The sequence below is a fragment of the Symphalangus syndactylus genome, chromosome 9 (assembly GCF_028878055.3).
Source record: "Symphalangus syndactylus isolate Jambi chromosome 9, NHGRI_mSymSyn1-v2.1_pri, whole genome shotgun sequence".
In the NCBI taxonomy this organism is placed as follows: Eukaryota; Metazoa; Chordata; class Mammalia; order Primates; family Hylobatidae; genus Symphalangus; species Symphalangus syndactylus.
Window position 1 is genome coordinate 43,818,150 of NC_072431.2, and position 22,918 is coordinate 43,841,067.

Below are 22,918 nucleotides of genomic sequence, written 5' to 3' on the forward strand. Positions count from 1 at the left end.
AAGCAAAAAGAGCAAAGCTGGAGACATCATCCTAACTGACTTCAAAACATATTGGAAGGCTATAGTGACCAAGCAGCATGGTATTGATATAAAAATAGACACATAGACCAATAAAACAGAATAGAGAACTCAGAAATAAATCCACATATTTACAGCCAACTGATCTTCAAAAAAGCTGCCATGAATACACATTTGGGGAAAAGATACCCTTTTTAATGAATGATGCTGAGAAAAGTGGATAATTATATGCAGAAGAATGAAACTGGACCCCTAGTCTTCACTGTATACAAAAATCACTGTATACAACTTAAGATGGATTACAGATTTAAATGTAAAACCAGAAACAATAAAACTACTAGAAGAAAACACAGAGGAAACACTTCATGACATTGGTCTTGGCAAAGATTTTATGGCTAAGACCATGAAAGAACAAGCAACAAAAACAAAGATAGACAAATGGGACTATATTAAACTAAAAAAAGCTGCTGTATAGCAAAAGAAACAATCAACAGAGTGAAGAGACAACCTGTTGAATGAAAGAAAATATTAATTAATTTCTTATTTGACAGGGGACTAATATTGAGAATATAAAATGAACCAAAACTCAATAGTAAAAACAAACAAACAAACAAACACTCCTATTAAAAATGGGGAAAGATTATGAATAGACATTTCTCAAAAGAAGACATACAAATGGCCAACAGGTATATGAAAAAAATGCTCAACATCACTAATCATCAGGGAAATGCAAATCAAAGCCACCATGAGATATCATCTCATCCCAGTTAGAAAGGCTATTAGTAAAAAGACAAAAACAACAGATGCTGGCAAAGTATCCGGAGAAGAGTGAACTCTTATACACTGTGGGTGGGAATGTAAACTAGTACAATAACTATGGAAAACAACACGGAGATTCCTTAAAAAACTAAAATTAGAACTACCATTCAATCCAGCAATCCCACTACTGAGTATTTATCCAAAGGAAATAAATCACTATATCAAAGGGATACCCGCACTCACATGTTTATCACAGCACTACTCAAAACCTACATTGTGGATTCAGCCTAAGTGTCCATCAGTGGATGAATGGATAAAGAAAATGTGATATATATACATGATGGAATATTGTTCAGCCATAAAACAGAATGTAACCATGTTATTTGCAGCAACATAATGGAACTGGAGGTCATTTTGTCAAGTGCAATAAGTGAGGTATGGAAAGACAAATACCATATGTTCTCATTCATATGTGGGAGTTAAAAAACTTGCTCTCATGAACATAGAGAATAGAATGATAGATACCAAAAGCTGGGAAGGAGGGAAAGTGGGAGGGGGTGCTGAAGAGGGGTTTGTCAATGGGTGCAAACATGTAATTATTTAGAAGAAATAAGTTCTAATGTTTGATAGCAGATTAGGGGCACTGTACTTTCCAACAATATGTTGTATATTTCAAAGTAGCTAGAAGAGGGTACTTGAAATGTTACCAACACATAGAAATGATAAATCTCAAGGTGATAGATACCCTGACTTGACTATTATACATTCTATGCATGTAACAAACACTGATATGTACCTCATAAGACATTATGTGTCAATAAATATTTAAATAAAAGTAAAATGAAGTATAGGGGAGGATGTCCATAGGTTATAAGCAAATATTATGCCGTTTTATATAAGAGACTTGCACATCCATGGATTTCGATATCCTCAGGAGTCATGGAACAAATTCCCTACAGATATTGAGGGCATATTGTACTATATTCACAGAATCAATTGCTCAGTGTTGTCAGTTTATTAATTTTCTCCAAATTTGTCTATAGATTGCAAAGTTTCAGTCAAAATCTCAGCAGGAATTTATGTAGAATTCACCAAGGTGATTCTAAAATTTACATGGAAAGGCAAAGGAATGAGAATACCCAAGTCAGTTTTGAAAAACAAGAACACAGTTGGAATGCTCGTAGTACCTATTTCAAGATTCATTATAAATCTACAATAATTAAGACAGTGTGGTATTGACAAAAGGAGCGGCACATTGATCAACAGAATAGAATAACCAGAAATAGACCCACATATATATATATGTCAATTGATTTTTTTGATAAAATTATAAAGGCAATTTAAGGGAGAAAGAATAGCCTTTTCAACAAATTACATGGGTACATTCATAAGCAAAAATAAATAAATAAGAACATCAAAATCTCTTGCATGTTTACAACTATTAACTAAAATGGACCTAAGAATAAAATCTAAACTATACAAACTTCTAAAAGAAAACATAGAAGAAAACATTTTGATCTTAGGTTAGGCAACATTTCTTAGATGAGGGTACTAAAAGCATGATCTGTAAAAGAAAAATATTGAATAAATTAGACTTCATCAAAATTACAAACTTCTGTTCCTTGAAAGATGCTGTTAAGAGAACGAGAAGACAAGATGCAGGCCAGGAAATAATGTTTGCAAAACACATATCTTATAAAGCACTTGTATCCAAAAAATATAAAGAATACTCAGAACTCAATATTAAGGAAACAACTCAGTAAGAAGTGGACAAAATATATAAGTAACTGGAACTCTCATACATTACTGGTGGAAATGTAAAATGATACAAGCCCTTTGGAAAACACTTGGGCAATTCTATGTAAAGTTAAATGTACACCTTCTATACAAAATAGTAATCCCACTCCTAGATATTTAGCAAAGAGAAATAAAACTACATAAAAACAGTATATTAATGTTTATTACAGATTTATTTCTAATCCAGAAAAACGGGAAAAAACCAAATGTCCTTTAATGGATTTTTAATGGATGAATGGATAAACAAATGGTTGTATACGCATTCAAAAAAGCTCCTGATGTGTGCAACATGGTGAATAAATCTCAAATGCCTTAAACCAAATGCAAAAGCCAGACTCAAAAGACTGCATTCGTTTGACATTCTGAAGAAGGCAAAAGTATAGGAACAGAAAATATCACTGCTTGCCAGCAGTTGGGACAGAGAGAGAAAATGTCTAAAAAGTAGTATAAGTTTGGCAAGAGGGATTATGGAACTGTAGTTGTCAAAACTCATACAACTACACTAAAATAGTTACTGTAATAATTGCTATATGTAAATTACATCTCAATAAACCTGGCTCTCCTCCCCAAATTGGAGATCCTATAGATAAACTAAGAAGTCATACAGATCAGGAAGTCAGCAGATTATGTTTCAAATTGGTTAATCAGTTATATTTTTAGAATTAATGTCCTAACATAATGTCCCAAAGAATAACAACAATAGTTAAACGTGGGTACCTCTGGGAAGTGAGAGTGGGGAGATGTGGGTCACTAGATGGATGTTTTTCTTTTAAATTCTTCTTATACTATTTTTTTTGCCATGTGCAGTTATAACATTAATTCAATAGAAATATTTTAAAATTACAAATAATTAAAATTTACCCATGTTTTATAACTTCTTTGAAAGTAAGGAATTTCTGTACATATTAAAATGTTTTTTGTCTGTGTAATCTTCATTCTGCAAAATGGTCTTAAGTAGATAGAAATGAAATCAAATTAGGATAAATTAGGTTATGTTTAATTTGTTAACATGGAATAGTGATTTCTTCTCTTAGCAAACGAAATTGCAGTCAGGGACATTATCCGTACACCAATAAAGCTCATTGTAAATGCAACATTTGCTCACCTGTTCTTTTAGGTGAAAGCACTTGGTTGGACTTGAAAGGCCATTTATCACCTACAGGAGAACACTTATGGGCTACTTGGGCTCCTTTTCTCGCTTTACTATAGAATTAAGCTTGCTTATGGAGAATTTTGCTTGCATCTGCAGTCTCTACAGAGGATCATTAATGTGTTAACAAACCTATTTTGCTGAGTCAGATTAGAGGTACCCTTTGTTGAGTACAGTGCCGTGCACATAGTGGGCAGTCAGCATTTTCTTGATTATTTTCTTCAGTCAGGGATAGTCACTGTGTCTGTTGTAACCCTCTCTCAACAATTAAAAGGTAAGAGGAAAAGTTATAGAAAGATCATCAAGCTAGGCTAGTCTTATTTATGTCCCAGAGATCAGGTAAGTTTCCATGTAGCGTAGGAGTCATTTTATGATGATGATGTATCTGAATTTTCAGGGACAGCCCTGCTTTCAAGTATGCTAGCCTATTTCAGACCACAAATTCCAATTTTTGGACTTGAAAACAGTTTTGCTGTAGCTATGGTGTAGTATGGCAGTCAAACCTGTGGGTGTTTACCCAGACCCCACCATCAGGATTATTTTAGAGACCTTTGCTGAAAAGATGACTGAAGATGTCTCTGTGATATGTTTAGCTACTCCCTGTGAACTAAATACTTTGATGGAACAAGAAATGACTTTAACAAAATAATTTTCATCCCTGATTACAGCATATTAATATATTCTTTATAGGAAATTAGGAAAAAGTGTTGAAAAATGTAAAAATCATCTTTATTCCCATACCTCAGAGATAACCACTATTAATATTTGAATGTGTTTCATTCTATTTATTTCAATGCATATATAAAAATTGAGCTCATACCCTGTATGTTTAATTATTTTACTTTTCATATTTATAGTGAGCAAGTTCCAACCTAAATAAATATTACTAAAAAGGAGGATATTACTTGATTTGGGGGTGCTTAGTCTATTTCTGTTTTTTACTTTTGTGAATAATAACTCTGTAATGGAAGTTTTAAAGAAACTTTTGTGTTTATTTCATGTAGAAGTAGAAATACAACCACAAATATCGTAAATATTTTTAAGACTTGAGATAAGTATTTCAGATTGTACATCTAAAAGTTTGTTCCAACTTATACTCTACCAACTGTGTACGAAGATGAAATTTCATTGACCAACCCCCTAACCATTTCTGCATGTTATAACTTACAAAATCATTTCCAATTTGGCAAATGAAAGTTATGTCTTTGCATAATTTTGTTTTGATTATTAGTGAGACTTAAACTTTTCATGTTTATTGACAGCTTTTCTTTCTCTGTTCATCTACTTTGTTCATTTTTCTGTTGAAATTATTGGGCCCAAGAAATAATTGATTGAAAGGGAAAAATTAGTGTAGTAACCAATATGGGAGTTAATGTTCCAGTTACATCTACCCCTTCATTATGTACAGATGCCAATTTATTTTTATTTTAACAAAAATGTCTATCTTGATTTGGAGCTGCTGATTTTATCACCTTAGTGTGGCAGTGTCACTACCAAGGGAAACGTTAATCAGAACCAGAAAGTTGTGAGAAACACTGAAAGTTATTTTTAAGGAGTGTGGTTTCTGCCTTAAATGTTGAGCTCTGAATAGCCCATAACTTGTAATAGCAGGAGCTTAATTTTCGGGTGTTCTTTTTTTTCTTTTTCTTTTTCTTTCTTTCTTTTTTTTTTTTTTTTTTAACATTTGTGGTGTGTTAAATGTGTTATCTAGAATATCTCTTTTTAAAATTTTCATAATAATCCTGTGAGATAGGAATTATTATCCATACTTCATCAGTGCATGGACAGATTTAGAGAGGTGTGGTAACCTCTCAGGCTGCACAGCAGGGTTAGAGGTGGCTCAGGATTAGAAATACAGATACGCATCTTCCAAAGTGCAGGATCTTTTTTACTGCATCTTGCTGAATTCCAACAATGTTAAACTCAGACGCAGCTATAAACAAGGTTTTCATTTGTTTCTTTGCTATAGTTTTTTGTTTTGTTTTGTTTTGTTTTATATCACTATAAAAGCAGCAGCAAGACTCAGATGACCTACCTTAGACTTTCCTTTTGTTCTGGCTAATACAAATTCTTTGAGACTTTTTGGAGGTCGTATAACTTCTTTCTTATGTTTCCTCACTTTTATACTTTTATGTCTTGAAATATATTTGGGCAGCTGAAAAACGAAATAGGTAGTTATTTTACTTAACAGTATCTTGATAGATAAAAGGAACCAGGAGAAGCCAGGTAACCTACCTTCTTTTTTATTTTTTTATTTTTATTTTTATTTTTTGAGATTCTTTTTATCGCCCAGGCTGGAGTGCAGTGGTGCAATCTCAGCTCACTGCAACCTCCGCCTCCCGGGTTCAAGTGATTCTCCTGCCTCAGCCTCCCAAGTAGCTGGGATTATAGGAGCCCGTCACCAAGCCTGGCTAATTTTGTATTTTCAGTAGAGATGGGGTTTTACCATGTTGGCTGGGCTGGTCTCGAACTCCTGACCTCAAGTGATCCTCCCGCCTCAGCCTTCCAAAGTGCTGGAATTACAGGCGCAAGCTACCGCGGCCAGCCAGTAACCTACCTTCTGAAATAGTTATGATAATTCCTAGAAGTCTAAGAATTATATTTTTAAAAAGCATTATGGATTTTAAAAATGTGCTCCCCATTCATCAGCTCCCTTTCCCACCCATATTCTTTGAAGGGAGGGTTAGGTGATGCGCCCTTTTTATGTTTGCACAATATATGAATTTCTCATATTATCCAGGGTAAACTTTTGAGCCTCATGGTCAGTGTTGGAAAGATGCTCAGCTAGGATCAGCCTTAATAAAACAAAAAGATCCTTCCAAATCAGTTGTCCTCCTCTTCCCTTTTCAGCTCTGAGCTTGCCACTCTATTTTTAGCTAGATCAGCTTCTTACTTAGGATAGTTTCCTTTTATTTCTACATTGAGAATTATCTATTCTTTACCATATCTGATCATATATAAATATGTAACTGTGGATTGTGGTAAAAATTTCTGACAAGAGAGCCCCTGAGAAGCCTTGAGGACTTTACCTTTTCAATTTTCTTTGCTACTTTCATTCTAAAGTTGAGACAGATAGTTCTGTCTTTTTCTATCTCTTCAATCTTTTAACTGTGTAATATGACTATTAATTGTTTATTACTTACTGGTTACTTTTAATTGTTTCCTTTTAACAAGTCAGAGCTTTCTTAGCTTTTAGTTTGGAACTTAATGTTTTTTGTCGTTAATTTTTTGTATTTCATGGCATATTTCCCAAATAGATTGAGTATGCCATGTGCTCCTTTCATCACTGCACTCTGCTCTTTTCTCGTTTGGTTTCTATCTTCTCTACTTTAATAGAGACTGAAAACACAAAACTGGATTTCAGTGACTTAACAGACCTCCAAAATATGAACTCTGATTATTCATGTCAGTCTTTATAAGAATACATGATTCTCCTGAACAGTTTTCTTCCTTAACTGTGATTCTAGGGCAACAACTTGGTTTTCTGGGTATGCTGTCACTCCTATTGCTCTTTCTGATACTGGATGGTGGCCACTGATGCCTTCTGCTTTTAGGGTTATAGAACGTTACAACTGAAAGGCACATTAGAGATCATCTAATTGAATTCTTTCTTAAACAGAATACGAGGCCCAGGGGCCATATTACTAGAACTAGGATTAGAACCCCAAGTCTCCTAACTTGTTCCCTAAATGCCCTGGACTGGATTAGGGATCCTGTAGTATTTTTTCTTTACACAGGTTCACCTCTCCATGCTACAGAGTAGCAATCCCTGCTTATCACTGCAAGATATTGCTGGAAAAGTATCCTTCAGGAGTTGATTATAATTGGTAAGCATTTCCTATGGAAACAATATTTAAAGTGTATGGTGTATTCTTGATCCAGAGTTAATCATCAAGTAAATCATAGATTTGACAAACAATATATTGAACCCAAGACTGTACTAATTCAAAAAATGCATACTATCTTCTAAGTCCTGTAAAATAGACCAAAGTGTGCAGGCTGATCAAATACAGTGTTAAGATTTGTGCCCCAGTGCTGATGGAGGCATTGCCAAGTGAATTTCTGGTAGGTGAACATCTATCTAGAGTGAGCTTGTTGAGCCAGGAAAGCTCAGCAACCCTGTTCCCTGGGCAGAGATGTCCCTTGTTAGCTAGACACCTGGTCTGCCATTATTAGCTTTCTTTGTAGCTTGGAGTGGGTGGCTATTATTATTCAGTTTTTTTTTTTTTTTTTTTTTTTTTTTTTTTTTTGAGCCCAGGCTGGAGTGCAGTGGCGCCATCTTGGCTCACTGCGAGCTCCCCCTCTCGGGTTCATGCCATTCTCCTGCCTCGGCCTCCAGAGTAGCTGGGACTACAGGTGCCCGCCACCACGCCCGGCTAATTTTTGGTATTTTTAGTGGAGACGGGTTTCACTGTGTTAGCCAGGATGGTCTTAATCTCCTGACTTCGTGATCTGCCTGCCTCGGCCTCCCAAAGTGCTGGTATTACAGTCCTGAGCCACAGCGACCGGCCTATTCAGCTTTTTTCAGTTTCCAGAATATTCCATATTGAGTAAAAATAGCACTACAGAAAATTGCCCCTTCCACTTGAGACAACATTTCCATGTGGAGTATGGCCGTTCATTGTGAACACAATAGGTTAGAATAATAACAGCCTGGACACTCAGCTCCACTTTCTGATGCAGTCAACCCCCAGATTAATAATTTGTATTAGAAAAAGACTGTTAAAGCTGGGCAGGTGACTCACGCCTGTGGTCCCAGCACTTTGGGAGGACGAGATGGGTGAATCATTTGAGGTCAAGAGTTCAAGACCAGCCTGGCCAACATGGTGGAAACCCTGCCTCTACTAAAAATACAAAATTAGCTGGGTGTGGTGGTGAGCGCCTGTAATCCCAGCTACTCGGAAGGCTGAGGCAGGAGAATCACTTGAAACCAGGAGGTGGAGGTTGCAGTGAGTCGAGGTTGTGCCACTGTACTCCAGCCTGGGTGACAGAGTGAGACTCCATCTCAAAAAAAAAAAAAAAACTATTAAAAGAAATAAAGGTAACATTATAAAATACAATTATGTTTATCTACATTTGAAATTTTTAAAAGATAGCCTTGATTTTGGTGAAGTCAGACCTTAATTCTGGGATTTATGTCTTTACTTTCTTAATTGGTAGTATAATGCTCTTTTTTCTTTTTTTAATGTGAGCTATTTTATTTTTATTCTTTTAATAAATATTTTAATTAAAAATCATAATTGTATATATTTATGAGGTATAATGTGTTGTTTTGATATGTATACAGTATGAAATGATTAAATCATGTGGATTGACTTCTTTTTTGAAATCATGGTAATAGAGGATGCTTTTTTTTTTTTCAGTGTTCTTCCTTGACAACACAAAAATTTAGTGTAACCCTTGGTTGGGTCCCCAAATTATTTTTGAAATTTTACTGGTGAGTGAAATTTCCAAATCTGGTAACCATCATTATCAGGTATGATTTTATGTGAGCATAAATATAACAGCTATAAGACCAATAGGACCTATGTGAATATGCAAATTATAATACACGTTGGGGTTTAATTATCAATTTCTCATTTCTTCTTACAATTTAGAAAGACTTCACTGGCAATATTTGGATAGGTGGGGTTCAAATAAGAGATTTCTCTCAATAAATACCAGTCTAGCAAATCCTCCCAGGCTAGAATGGTGATCTTCAAGGGCGTTCGAGAGTGGAGGGCCACTATTTCCAAATGAAAAAGCGTCATGAAATCATCACTGCATTGATTTGCTTCTAGACAAGGCATTTTATTTTAAAATTTCAAATAACAGAAAATCGAGAGTGCGACATTTTATAATTATTTTAAAGACACACAGGTTTTAAAAATGCTTTGAGAAATGCTAATCCGGAGTGGAGGTCATTCTGTAAAAAATAGCCTGCTTTCTGCTTCTGCTGCCACTAGATGGTACCCGGGTGCGCCGGGAAGCCGTCGGAGAACGTCTCCCTGGGGTTGCGCTGCCGTCGGGCAGGTGGCGGAGCCCCGCGGGAGCTGTCGTCCGGGCCGAATTCACTGCGCCAACGTCCGGCGGAAAGCTAGGGCGTCCTGGCGATCCCAGGGTGCCCCTTCGCAAATTCATCAGGCGAAGGGGAGGCGGAAGCCCCTGGCCGCTGCTCTGGGGGAGGGCTCCGAGCTCCAACCTGCAAGGCCAGGCAAGGGGAGCCCCGCGGGGGCGGGCCAGGGGTGTCAAGGTCCTTGTTGGGGTGGGGAGCGCGCTGGGGACCGGGAATGGAGTTCCATCAGGGCAGTGAGTGTTACCAAACCCGTTGACAAAGTGGGGGCAGGTTAGTGCACATGCAGTGCCGCCTCGCAGCGGGAGGTATTTCCACACTGCCTGGTTTGGGAGGACTGCTGCGGTTTCCTCAGGCTGGTGGGTGCTGTCTGGACTGTCTTGGAGGACTACTGAGAGGATGGGCTGGGACTCGTCCTCCAAACGGCAGGAAGGCTGAACAGGTGCTTCTCAAGATTCACCTCCAAGAAACCTTCCCACCCCTGCACCATCTCTTACCCGCAGCCCCAGCCGGATTCAGTAGTGCACCACCTCTGTGTCCCAACGCAGCTCACAGCTCCTACATGTGTCCCTGACTCAGTTTACCACACTGTCCTAACATCCTTTAACCTACACGGCCAAGTTGCTTTAGTGCATGCCTTTTCTCTCTCTCTCCCTCCCTGCTTTGACTCTTTGCCAAAGAGTTTGGCATATAGTAAAGTACTCTTTAAATAATGATTTTAAAAACTTATCTAAAGACTTGCCATAAAGTAATTCATTTACTACTGTCAAGGAGATTTGTATATTATCTATGATTTGGATGATCCATATCAAAATTGCATATACATTTAAGTGTCTAAAAAACAAATCAGAAATTGGAAGAAAATATTGACTATTTAGAAAATATCTGGATGGGAGATTTTCTAAGCTTTAAAGCAAAATAAATTGCAGAGTAAAATATTGACAGACACAGTTTATGTCTATCATGTTATTAGGATTTTAATGAGAACATCACTATGCATATCTAGCGTAAAACTCCATGGAGTAGTATTTGGAGAGGTTATATGCATTAGTGGTTTGGGGGTTATGGGATTAGGAGTGATGTATTTTATTTTTCTTCCTTCTTTATGTGTATTATTTGACTTCTTTTTGACAAGGGGCAAGTATCTTTCTGCCCCCCACCCCCCAAATAATGAAGGTAATGTGTTAGGAAAAAAGCAAATAAATATGAAAGTGGGAAAAGCTATATGTAACACCTATGACAAAGGATTTCTATATCTATTCTATATCTATTTCTGTTCTATTCTGTTCTATTCTATTCTATATCTTTATAAAAACCTCTTTCAAATTGAGAAGAAACTTTAAAATTCATCCAAGAGATAAATAGCATGGACAAAAATTTCTTCTGTACTTTGCAGTTTTCTACAATTTGTAATTCAATACATCTTTATTGGATTTTACCACACTGCCAGACCCTATTCTAAATGTTGGGGGTGTGATGGTAGATAAAACACGAGAAGGGCCCTGCCCTCATGAAGTTTTCATTCTAATGGGTCTAATACTATTAAAAAGCGAATTACAGATTGTGATACGCAGCAGGAAGGATGGGGAGCATATCCTCGAGCAAGGGGAGTCACTGAAGATTTCTCTGAGGTGGTGACATTTGAGCTGAGACCTGGAGAATGAGAAGAAAGGGGAGAATACTACAGGCGAAGGGAACAAGAAGAGCAAAGGCCATGAGGAGGGAAACTTGTTATATCACAGCTGCGAAAAGGAGACCAGTGCTCCGGAAGGCTGAGTTATGAGAGATGAGGTTGGAGGAGTGGGAAGAACCCAGACTATTAGCCTATCAGGTTATGATAACGATTGTGGATTTTGCTTTATTCTAAATGTAATCAGAATCCATTAAACACTAATATTCTCCTAAGCAGGAGACAATAGATTAAGAAACCCCAATTACTGGGGAACAGTTTGATGTGGAACCATTTAGGCTGCCAGGGTAAGAAAATAACCTTTGAAATTAAGAATTATATGTGAGGAGTAGCAGAGGAAATGTGTCCTGTGATTGGGAATACTCTTTTCTTTGACACTTCAAATAGGGTCTGTTTTTTCCCCCTACATGGCTGCAAAGTCTAAACTGGGCCAGAGGACTCCAGATAGTCTATATCCTCCCTAAGGAAACAAAGATTCAGCCTTGGAGACACTGCTATATACCCAAGAGCAGTTATCACCAACTGCTACCCCTGCTAGCCTGTTGCCCCCTCATGCCTTGACTTCCAAAGGCAGGAAGGAGAAGGCTGCCATCTTCCTATCTAAGAATCCTGTATTTTCATCCTTTCAAAGGGATGTTTGAAGAGAATCCACACAAATAATTTTGTCGTGAACCATTTTGATTATATTGTATCCCTTTATGGTTGATTAATAATTGTCCCACACTGGAGGAGCTTAGCAGCTAAGGTTATTAATGATATTTCTGGAAAAAGCCTTCTTTGAAAGGTGAAAATTTAATCACCACGCTGATAAGCAAAAGTGCTAAACTGAGAAATTTTCCCATTAAGTTTTAAAATTGCACTGAAAGCTTTATGACATTGTGCCATCATACCTGTCCTTTCCATATGTATTCAAAATTTTGAGGCAGTAAGTAAATAAATAACACTCTTCTAGCCAGTTTTAAGCTCTAATTGCTGTCATCCATTGAAATATTATTGTGAAACATTTTCATATCTACTTAGTAGAATGTAGACTATTCAGATTGCTGAAGTGTGGTGCTCTTTTGAGTCGCTTTTGGTCTTGCGTACCATTTCTGTGATCCTGTGGGCACTAAGATTGAGGGACTCATCAACAGTCTCTAGATGTCTCACATAACTCAGAGAGGCTATGAACATTTTTAGGCCTCTATCACTTCCCCCCATCACCCCCAAATTTCGTGCTGGTATTGGAAAGAACGTTCAGTTATCATGTAATACATATAGTACAGGATAAACAATTTTAAATATTAATTAGAGATGTTTTGTTGATTTATAAACCAGTAGAATTCTCTCACTCACTGAAATAGCAGGGTGTGAATTTGGGGGCTCAGACCTATCCTGTTCACATACCCAACCCCAACTCTCTCTTTTCATCTATCATAGGTAATCCTTAAGTCACTTATATTGAGAATTGTGACACAAGTTCAGAGTAGCAGAGGACTATAGACCTGGTGCGGTCTTTAGAAGTCTTCTAGCCTGCTTCTTGACCTCCTCATTTTACAGGTGAGGAAGATAAGATCTGGAGAGATTGGGGAACATGTCTAAAGTCTCAGGTGGCTGGTGGTCAGGTGAGCTAAAACCTCCAGTTTCAGTCAGTGTTGCCTTTGGACTGAGAAAATTCCAAATGGTTAGTACTAATAATTTACAATATGCTGAATTCTAACTAAATCGAGCCCTACAGCTGGAAGTTTAAGCAGTTCTCCTGGACAGAATCCCTGTTGGTAGGGTGGTTTCATTCCTTCTCAGCTCTAAGGGTGAGGCCTTCTTTAACAGGGAATGTAATTGCTACTTTGTGCAAAGGAACAGTTTTTCTTTGTGATGGGTGTTTTCCCTTATTTGTGGAGTTCTGAATTTTTTTGGTTGCAGTCTGAGAAGTAGTATTTCTACCAGCTGAATCTTTATTGAAAGCTCATTTGGCCAAAAAGTTTGCATTTATATTGCCCATATTTTATTAATGCTACTTTCTTTCTTTCTTCCTTCTATTTTTCCTTACCATTAAGAAAGGCAAATGCTTTGAAATGACCACATGACAAGAAAATAAAATTTTGACAAGGAATAGAAAAGGAAGCTAGATCTTTGCCCGATTTTCTTTGACCCTGTCTGGCTTTCCTTCAGATTTGCTAGTGCTAGTTTTCCTGGCTTCTTTCCTGCTGCTGTACTTTTCATATTCAGCACACTGAAAAGCTTGAATTGTTCCCTTTGTTAACTCAGAAGCCTGCAAATGATGAAAAGATTACATATTCAGCAGGTCAAATCTGAGACAGTTTTCTGAATTAAAAAAAATATTTTGTGTTTCATAGCCTGGTCTAAAACTAGAGAAATTGAATAAACTAATGTCTGGAAAAGAAGAACGAGTTTATGTCAGATGTTTATGTTAAGCACTGGTTAATTTTAGCATATAGAACCCAAACGTAGGAAACATAGTAATATGTAACCAAGATATTGAAAATACTGTCTAATTCAAAACACCTAATATTTGCCAAATAAATATTTGGCTTTCTAATAAGAATAGCACATAAATGCAGATCAACAAATTTGGTTCTTTTTTGTAGTCAGATGGTTTTTATATTTCTGGACACCAGGGTGTGCTAGCCATCACATGTAAATATGGATGAATATTTATTTTCTGGTTGGTTAGGAATGTGCACATCCTTTAGTTGATGTGGGTAACAGATGTCTTGTGGGTAACAGATGTCTTGCCTTTTAGAGACGAATTGGCAAAGAGTGGATAAAAGGGGATAATTAAAGGGGTAGGAGGAGACAAAAGCAAAGTACAATCTTCCTTGTGGTGAAAAATCTAATAAACCTCCTTGTTATGGGTAATTGTTTTCCTTCTTCAACCTCATTTGCTGTCCCTTTCTATAGGACTCAAGTACACTGTAATGGGAAAGTATAAAATAAACACGAGACAAGGCTACTGCCTACTAACAACCAGATTTATTCTGTCACAGAATATTGTAGTGTAATTGACTCAATGAACATCAGTTTTTTTTGAAAAAGACAAAATGTGAAATCATGTCTAATCACTAATGGCAACTTATATTGTAATTGGCAGCATAAAGGTTCTATGTTGAGGATGGTTAATATAAATATAGTTGAGTTATATGACAAATGCAGAGATATAGTGGACTGGTGGGAAATGAAATATGAGAGGCTGAGTATGTCGTATGTTACTTATTCATCTTAGGCCCTATTTAGTTTGCTGTTTGTTCGCTGTCAGTCCTATCATACTGCCAGTTGAACTGGAATAAATGGGAACATGTAGCAGATGTTTGAAGCCATTATCATTAACAAATCCTCAATTTTGCCAATGTTTTTCATCGTGCAAGATTTAAAGTAAGGTGTCACTTTCTGTCTTAACTGTATCACCTAGGTCTATATTATTCTTATGATTTGTACCTTTTACTTTTAACCAGAGTAAATTTTTATAGCTTGTTAAACATTCAGTGAGTATCCACATAATTTCTTGGTAAGAACTATTATGTAATCATTTTTATAAGGAGCCAGTAGTGCTTCAAAGAGAAAGTATCAGATTATGTACTCAGAGCCTTACTTAATACAGAATTTAGATAAAGCTGTAAGGTGAGATTATTTATTTTAGATGCAAGGCACATGATATTGAATTTTATTTGACTGCATGTCCCCTCAGAAAATAGGTAGGTAGAATTCATTTCAAAAATACCAACTGTGTTTTAAAGGCTATTAGAATAATACAGATCAGAATCCTAGTTTTCAATTGTTAATTAGTTATCAGCTTCTTTCTGCTGTATTAGAATTCTATTTTATTCACAATTGCTAGAAATTTGTGGGGTGGGAGAATTGTTCACATACCCATTTTTTTATGGCACCTTACTCATGAAAGGTACCATTGCTTGAGTAGTCCAGAGACTGTTACGTAAGTCAGTCACTTTGTCTTTCTGAGCCTCATTTTGTTATGTATGAAATGGAGATAGTGACAACTAACTCCCACAGTTGCAGTGGGATTATATGAGATGATGAATGCATGTGAAACTGACATATATTTAATTGTTGAGTGCTTTATGATTGTCTTCACTCAGTGGATTCATATTCCTTAGTTAGTTGTGTCAGTTGCTAAGTTTCTCTTGGAAGTAGAGCGTCCAAGGAGATTCTGATGAAATGTCCAGTGACAAATGGTTTGAGATTGTGTGTCAGAAGAGTTACTCTTTTTCCTACCTTTAGCCCCTTAAAATATGAAAGTGAAGAATAACCATAGTGCAACAAGTTTCTTTCTTTTTTTTATTTTTGAGACGGAGTCTCGCTCTGTCGCCCAGGCTGGAGTGCAGTGGCGCAATCTCGGCTCACTGCAAGCTCCGCCTCCCGGGTTCACGCCATTCTCCTGCCTCAGCCTCTCCGAGTAGCTGGGACTACAGGCGCCCGCCACCACGCCCGGATAATTTTTTGTATTTTTAGTAGAGACGGGGTTTCACCGTGGTCTCGATCTCCTGACCTCGTGATCTGCCCGCCTCGGCCTCCCAAAGTTCTGGGATTACAAGCGTGAGCCACCGCGCCCGGCCACAAGTTTCTTAACATTAAATGAGTTTTCCTATTTTGTAATTGTAGATTTCCATAAGCTGTAAATAAGTAGGGTCATAAAATATTGGTGTTATGTAAGAGTTTAAGATTTTTGGACCCACTTTCCCTATGCTGTTCATTTTCTATTTTCAGAGGACAACATTGAGGCTCTGTAAGGTTAAATGTCTTCTCCAAAGTCAATCAGCAAGTTAGTGACAGAGTGAGGGCTGGGACCTTTGTCTTTTCCTGAATTCTTTGGCTGGACCATCACCAGATACTACCTGCTGTGTGACTGTCTAGAATCTAGTCTGGGTCATTAAAAGAAGGAGAGCAGTCAAATCACTCTTGACAGAGCAGAAAGAGATGCATTTCTTTATTATGCCTTTTAAAGGGTCTCTGCACCCTAGTTCATTTGGCTGTTCCTTTATGGGTTACAAATATATTTTGATTGTTTCACTTGTTTGCATAAGGCAACTGACCTTACCTCCTTCAGTAGTAGGAGAGATAGTCCCTAAGTCTTTATGTAGTATTTCCTATGTGCCAGACATTGGTCTAAGGGCTTTATATAGGTTAACTAATTTATTCTCCACAACAACACTATGAGGAGATATATTATTATTAGTCCTGCCTTTCATATAAGAAAATGAAGGTAGAGGAGACAAAGTGATGTCTAAGATTACAAATCTAGTATAATCAAATTTGTAAGATTGGAACTGGAGAATACTAAAAAGATTTCATTGTCAGTAGAAACCTAGATGAATGCTTGCCCATGATATGATTTCTCTTTTTGCAAGGAAAGTGCCTTGAAACATGTTCTAAAGCACTAGATTTTATCTATATAGCTCTGTAGAATCCCAATCAAGTTAGAATATATGGTTCTTCTGTATCACATAAATATTGATGAAAAAGTATATTTATTAATGTTGGTCACCACTAGAATAAATAGGAAAGTCAGCTGTTATGCTTGGTTCAATGCTGATAACAAAACAATATTTTATTTTAGGATTGTATTTCCCTTAGGATACCAGTAATAAAAATGTTTTTAGAAATGATGCTTCATCAGTTAAGAAAAATTACTGATAGAAGAGAATAATTTCTATATGATTGATATAGAATTTGTTCATTGTTAAATATTCATTCATATAGGAATAGTACCCATTTTTGCTCCCATATCGGTATTTGAAGTTAAGTAAAAGTTGTCATTTATGTATCAAATATTTTACAAGTACAAAAGCAACTCCAATTTGAGTGATTAGCAATTTAAAGACTTTAATTTTACTAAGAATGATTATATGGTAAAAATTTGAACATTTAGATAATTATGGAAGGGCGGTTGTGATTTAATAAAAAGTTCATTACATTACTAATACATTTACTTATTTTTGTTTTTGTTGCATTTGCTTTTGGGGTCTTAGTCATAAATTTTTTACCTAGGGAATGTTGAGAATAGTTTGTAGGTTTTGTTCTAGAATTTTTCTGGTTTTAGGGCTTAGAGTTAAGTCTTTAATTCATCTTGAGTTAATTTTTGTATAATGTGAGAGGGGGATCCAGTTTCATTTTTCTATGTGTAGCTATCCACTTTTCCAAGAACCATTTATTGAATAGAGTATCCTTTCCCCAGTGTCAGTTTTTGTGTGCTTTGTCGGAGATCAGTTGGTTGTAAGTATGCAGCTTTATTTCTGGATTCTCTAATCTGTTTCATTGGTCTATGTGTCTACTTTTATACCAGTACCATGCCGTTTTGGTTACTGTAGCCCTATATTTATAGTATAATTTGAAGTTGGGTAATGTGATGCCTCCAGATTTGTGCTTTTTGCTTAGGATTACTTTGGCTATTCAGACTCTTTTTTGATTCCATAAAAATTTTAGGATTTTTTTTCTAATTCTGTGAAAAATGATGTATTTTGATAGGAATTGCACTGCATCTGTAGATTGCTTTGAGCAGCATGGTCATTTTCACAATATTGATTCTTCCAATCTATGAGCATGGGATGTTTTTCCATTTGTTTGTGTCATCTATATCTCTGCACAACCAAAGAAATAATTAACAGAATAAACAGATAACCTACAGAATGGGAGAAAATATTTGCGAAGTATACATCCAAAAAAGGATATATCCAGAATCTACAAGGAACTCAAGAGAATCAGCAATAAAAAAGCAAATAATCTGATTAAAAAGTGGGCAAATGACACGAACAAACACTTCTCAAAAGAAGACATACAAATTGCTAACAAATATATGAAAAAACGTTCAACATCACTAATCAGCAGGGAAATGCAAATTAAAATCATAGTGCGATACCAGCTTACCCCAGCCAGAATGGTCACCATTAAAAAGTCAAAAAACAATAGATATTGGTGTGGATATGGTGAAAAGCAAATGCTTATACCCTGCTGATGGGAATTTAAATTGTTACAGTGTCTATGGAAAACAGTACGGAGAGTTCTCGAAGAACTAAAAATGGAACTACCATTTGATCCAGCAATCCCACAACTGGGTGTCAAAAAGATACCTGCACGTGTATGTTTATTTCAGCATAGTTCACAATTGCAAAGATATGGCATCAACTTAAGTGCCCATCAACTGATAAATGAATACAAAATGTGGTGTGTGTGTGTATGAGCATGTATATATATATATATATATATACACACACATATATATATATGGTGTGTGTGTTTGTGTATATATTTGTGTATATATGTGTGGCATATATACCATAGAATACAACTCAGCCATAAAAAAGAATGAAATAATGTCTTTTGCAGCGACTTTTGATGGAACTGGAGGCCATTATCCTAAGTGAAGTAACTCAAAAACAGAAAACAAAATACTGCATGTCCTCACTAATAAAAGGGAGCTAATCTATGAATATGCAAAGGCATACAGAGAGACGTAAAGGGTATTGGAGACTCAGGAGGTGGAGGAGGGTGGGAGGGAGGTTAGGAATGAAAAATTATCTGTTGAGTACAGTGTACACCATTTGGGTGATGGGTACACTGAAAGCTGAGACTTCACCATTATACAGTTCATCCATGTAACCCAAAACAACTTGCACTCCTAAAGCTATGAAATTTAAAGAATTTTAAAACAATAATACAAAGCTTATTTAGTATTATACTGTTTAGAAACAATATATTTAAATGAAATTTGAATAAATAACCACTAGACGCTTCATGCTAACAAATATTTTACATCAAAACATAAATAGGCACCACTTTGGACATGTGAGTTAGTGGTGAGTGTGTTTGTGTGTGTGTGTGTGTGTGTGTGTAGTAAGTGGAGAATGTTGGGGAGGTGTAGATAGTGAACAGATTAGTTTAACGAAGTGTAATTTTTCACAGTTGTATTGGTATAGATATTCTAAATTCTATTATTGATTTGCCTTACTTTATGGACTAACTAGATGTGCGCATTAAAGAAAATTACCTGAAGGTCATGGTGTCTGTTCAAATGATTCATTCTAATACACGTTCTTTAGTGAAGAGGGGAAATATAGTGGCTCACCAATGCCTTAAAGGAACTACGACAATAACAATTGTGTTAAAGTGTCACAGAAAATAAATATAAAGTGTCACAACTATTTTTTTTAGAGACATAAGTGTCTATGGTTAGCTTTGCGTTTAGCACATTTGCTTAAAAGTTTAAAGGAAGGAGGGCAAAGGAACAGAACACACTGAATTGTTTGGTTACACAGCTGCCATAACCCCACTTAAATGTTCTATGAGTGTTGCTGGACAGCTCCCCTTGGTTGCTGTGATACTGTTTCCTAGCATTTCCTAGGAGCTATTGATTTAGGAATGAGCTGGTTGAACTTAATATGGGGGTATTTAGAGCATGGATGAGGAAAATGCTTTAAATATAGTAGCAACTGAATAAATCACAAAAATATTAGCAATAGTAAATGATAATTGGACAGGATGTTTAGTGAAACACATGATAGAGAGGGAGTAAGAGCTTAGCATGTGTTTAGCAAGTGTTTTTATTTAAACCCTTTTTCCATTTTCATTAAGATTGAATTTATATTCTCAGGTATTATCAAATAAAGTAGCATGATATCTTTTGTATTTTAAATCTTTTTGCCTTACTCTTTCCAGGACTGAAATGTGTATGTCTTTTGTGTGATTCTTCAAACTTTACCTGCCAAACAGAAGGAGCATGTTGGGCATCAGTCATGCTAACCAATGGGAAAGAGCAGGTGATCAAATCCTGTGTCTCCCTTCCAGAACTGAATGCTCAAGTCTTCTGTCACAGTTCCAACAATGTCACCAAAACCGAATGCTGCTTCACAGATTTTTGCAACAACATAACACTGCACCTTCCAACAGGTAAGGGGTTTATCTTTGTTCATTCCAAATTTAATTTTACTCTTGGGAAACTATAAGAATGGTAGGAATCAAACTGTCTTATGTTTCTTTAAATAAGAAAATCTGTTTTACAGTTCTCTTTTTGATTTTGGCTGGTAAAATTCTCTAGAGTCTAGCTGAGGTTGAGTTTTTTAAAAATTGCACATCATTGTCAAAACATTGACAATAACGTAACAATTTTGAAGAAATTTGTCCACGTGAATTGTATTTTTGAAATGATTAACGAACCTAAAGTCAAATGTAAATTTTTATGGATTTTTTTAAAAAGAAATTGAGATTGCTTCTTGGCCTTTTGGCTAAGATCATGTGTAAAAGACATTGAGATATATACTGAGAAGAAAAAGAGCATAACTAAAAATAGCAGATTGCCAAGTTTTCTGGGGACAGAATCTTTTTTTCAGGGGTATCCTCTGCATATCTTCTTCATCTACCCACATTCAAGTGAGAGCACACCCCAGAGAGATAGAGGCAGAATGGAATTGACCCTTCATCATTGTTCAGATATATTTCTGCCTTTCGTCAAATTATACAGTGCTTTATCCCAATTTATAAGAAGCTAAAAATCCTGATCTGGCCCTTTATCAGGAACCTGGGATCTGAAACTTTGGGAGACATTAAGGGGCATGTAATTCTGAATTTAAAACTAGTTTATGATGTGAAAATAGTCCTGCTATTGAATTTCTTTAAGATTTTTAATATAACAATAATTTAATGATTATCAATACAGATGTATCTATACAGAGATACATATACTTCCTTACGAATTAACATTTTAAGGCAATGTTATCCAATCTCAGGTGTTCATATATCATATCAGTATACCACTGAAGTACTTTTGACCTATTTTTTAAATAAAGTAACCACCTTTTAATTGAAAAACATTTATTTTATAAAATATAGTATCACTACCACCAATTAAAAACCAGTGTACTTGCCCTAAATAGACGATAACTATGTAAACAAACAAACAATGCTCCTGCATTTCAGTTAGGTATTTTGTGTTTTCTCTTTTTTAAAAGAGAGAAGTGTAAAAGACATATTAGCAGGAAAGGAGACTTTTTCTTACAAAATCCGAAAAAACTAAGAGAATAAGAGAAGGAATCATAATATGACTCAGTGTTATGTAATATCATGTTTGTTTGCCATCCCAATTCATCTCAGAAAAAAACTCTTAAAGTAATTCCATGTACCAGCACTAGTACTTGACCCAATCCTTGGAAACACTGTCGTAAGGCGTTATCATGTATATTGCAGCCTCAAAAATTATACTTGGCATATTTCATCCCTGAACACTACTTGCAGTCATGGATTTTAGACCACACTTATTCTCTCTATCTCAGATGCCATAGACTTCCTTGCTTTGTTGGTGATCTGGGATCTATTATGGGCACTTGTTTCCTTATATTTCATCCCCCAGTTTATCTGTGCACCAGAGACACCTTAAAGTGAAGGCTCCTTATGTTTAATGGTCTTCTCCATAGCCAAATACATAGTATTTTAGGGGTAAAAAGGAGAGTCTCCTCTTTAGCTGTGGCAGTGACTTGCAATGTGTCTTCCCAATGGTGAATGATCCTCAAGACTACATTCTTTGACTATAACAAAAGGTATTAGAGGGCAAGATGTCTCATATGCAATTGTGCAAATCAAACGTACTTAATGCAGCTAGAATGTAGGTCCTTCCCAGCCCAGCTGTAAGCTCTACCAAAGTACTGAGAGGTCTATATGTTCTACCCTTAAGTTAATCAGTAACCAGTCTTTCTTTTTCAAAAATCAACTTTATTAAGGTCTAATTTAGGTATAATAAAATGCACATGTTTTATTATTTATTTACTTATTTACAAAAAAATAGTTTCTTTATGGAGAATATGTGTGATGAACAGTGGGAGGACAGCGGGTGATTAGATCTGGGTAATTAGCATATTCATCATCTCAAACCTTTATCATTTAAAATGCACACATTTTAACTATATAGTTTGATGAGTTTAGACACATACATATGCCCATGTAACCACCACCACATCTCCATTACCTCAAAATGTTCTCAGTCCCACTTCCACCAGGGCTAGACCACTGATCTATTTTCTATCATTGTAGATTGGATTTGTTTTTCCTAGAGTTTCCCATGAAAGGAGTCATTATGAAACATTTTTTGAGGGGGGGAGGAATTGGCTTTCTTCAGTCAGCATAATGTTTTTGAGATTCATTCATGTTGCTGGGTTTATCAGTAGATTACTCCTTTTATTGCTGAATAATGTCCCATTCTATGGATATATTACAATTTAAAAAAATCCACTCATCCATTGATGTGCATTCAGGTTGTTTCCATGTGGGGCTGTTATTTGCAAAGCTGTTACGAGCATTCACGTACAAGTCTTTGGATATGTGCTTTTATTTCTCTTCGAAAATACCTAAGAGTGGAATTGCAGGGTCACATGATAAGTATATGGTTAACTTTATAGTCTCCCAAATAGTTTTCAGACTGCTTATAACATTTTATATCCCTAACAGAAATGTG

General features: G+C 36.1%; 1 protein-coding gene across 4 annotated transcripts in view; it reads left to right on the forward strand.

The window, feature by feature from the left end:
* ACVR1C (activin A receptor type 1C) overlaps positions 1-22,918 on the forward strand; it is a 97,186-nt gene that overhangs the window by 22,121 nt on the left and 52,147 nt on the right. For all 4 annotated transcript variants that reach the window (XM_055292064.2, XM_055292066.2, XM_055292067.2 and 1 more), the window contains exon 2: positions 20,134-20,364. In XM_055292064.2, coding sequence (XP_055148039.1) covers positions 20,134-20,364 — 231 coding nt within the window. The remainder of the gene's footprint in view (positions 1-20,133; positions 20,365-22,918) is intronic.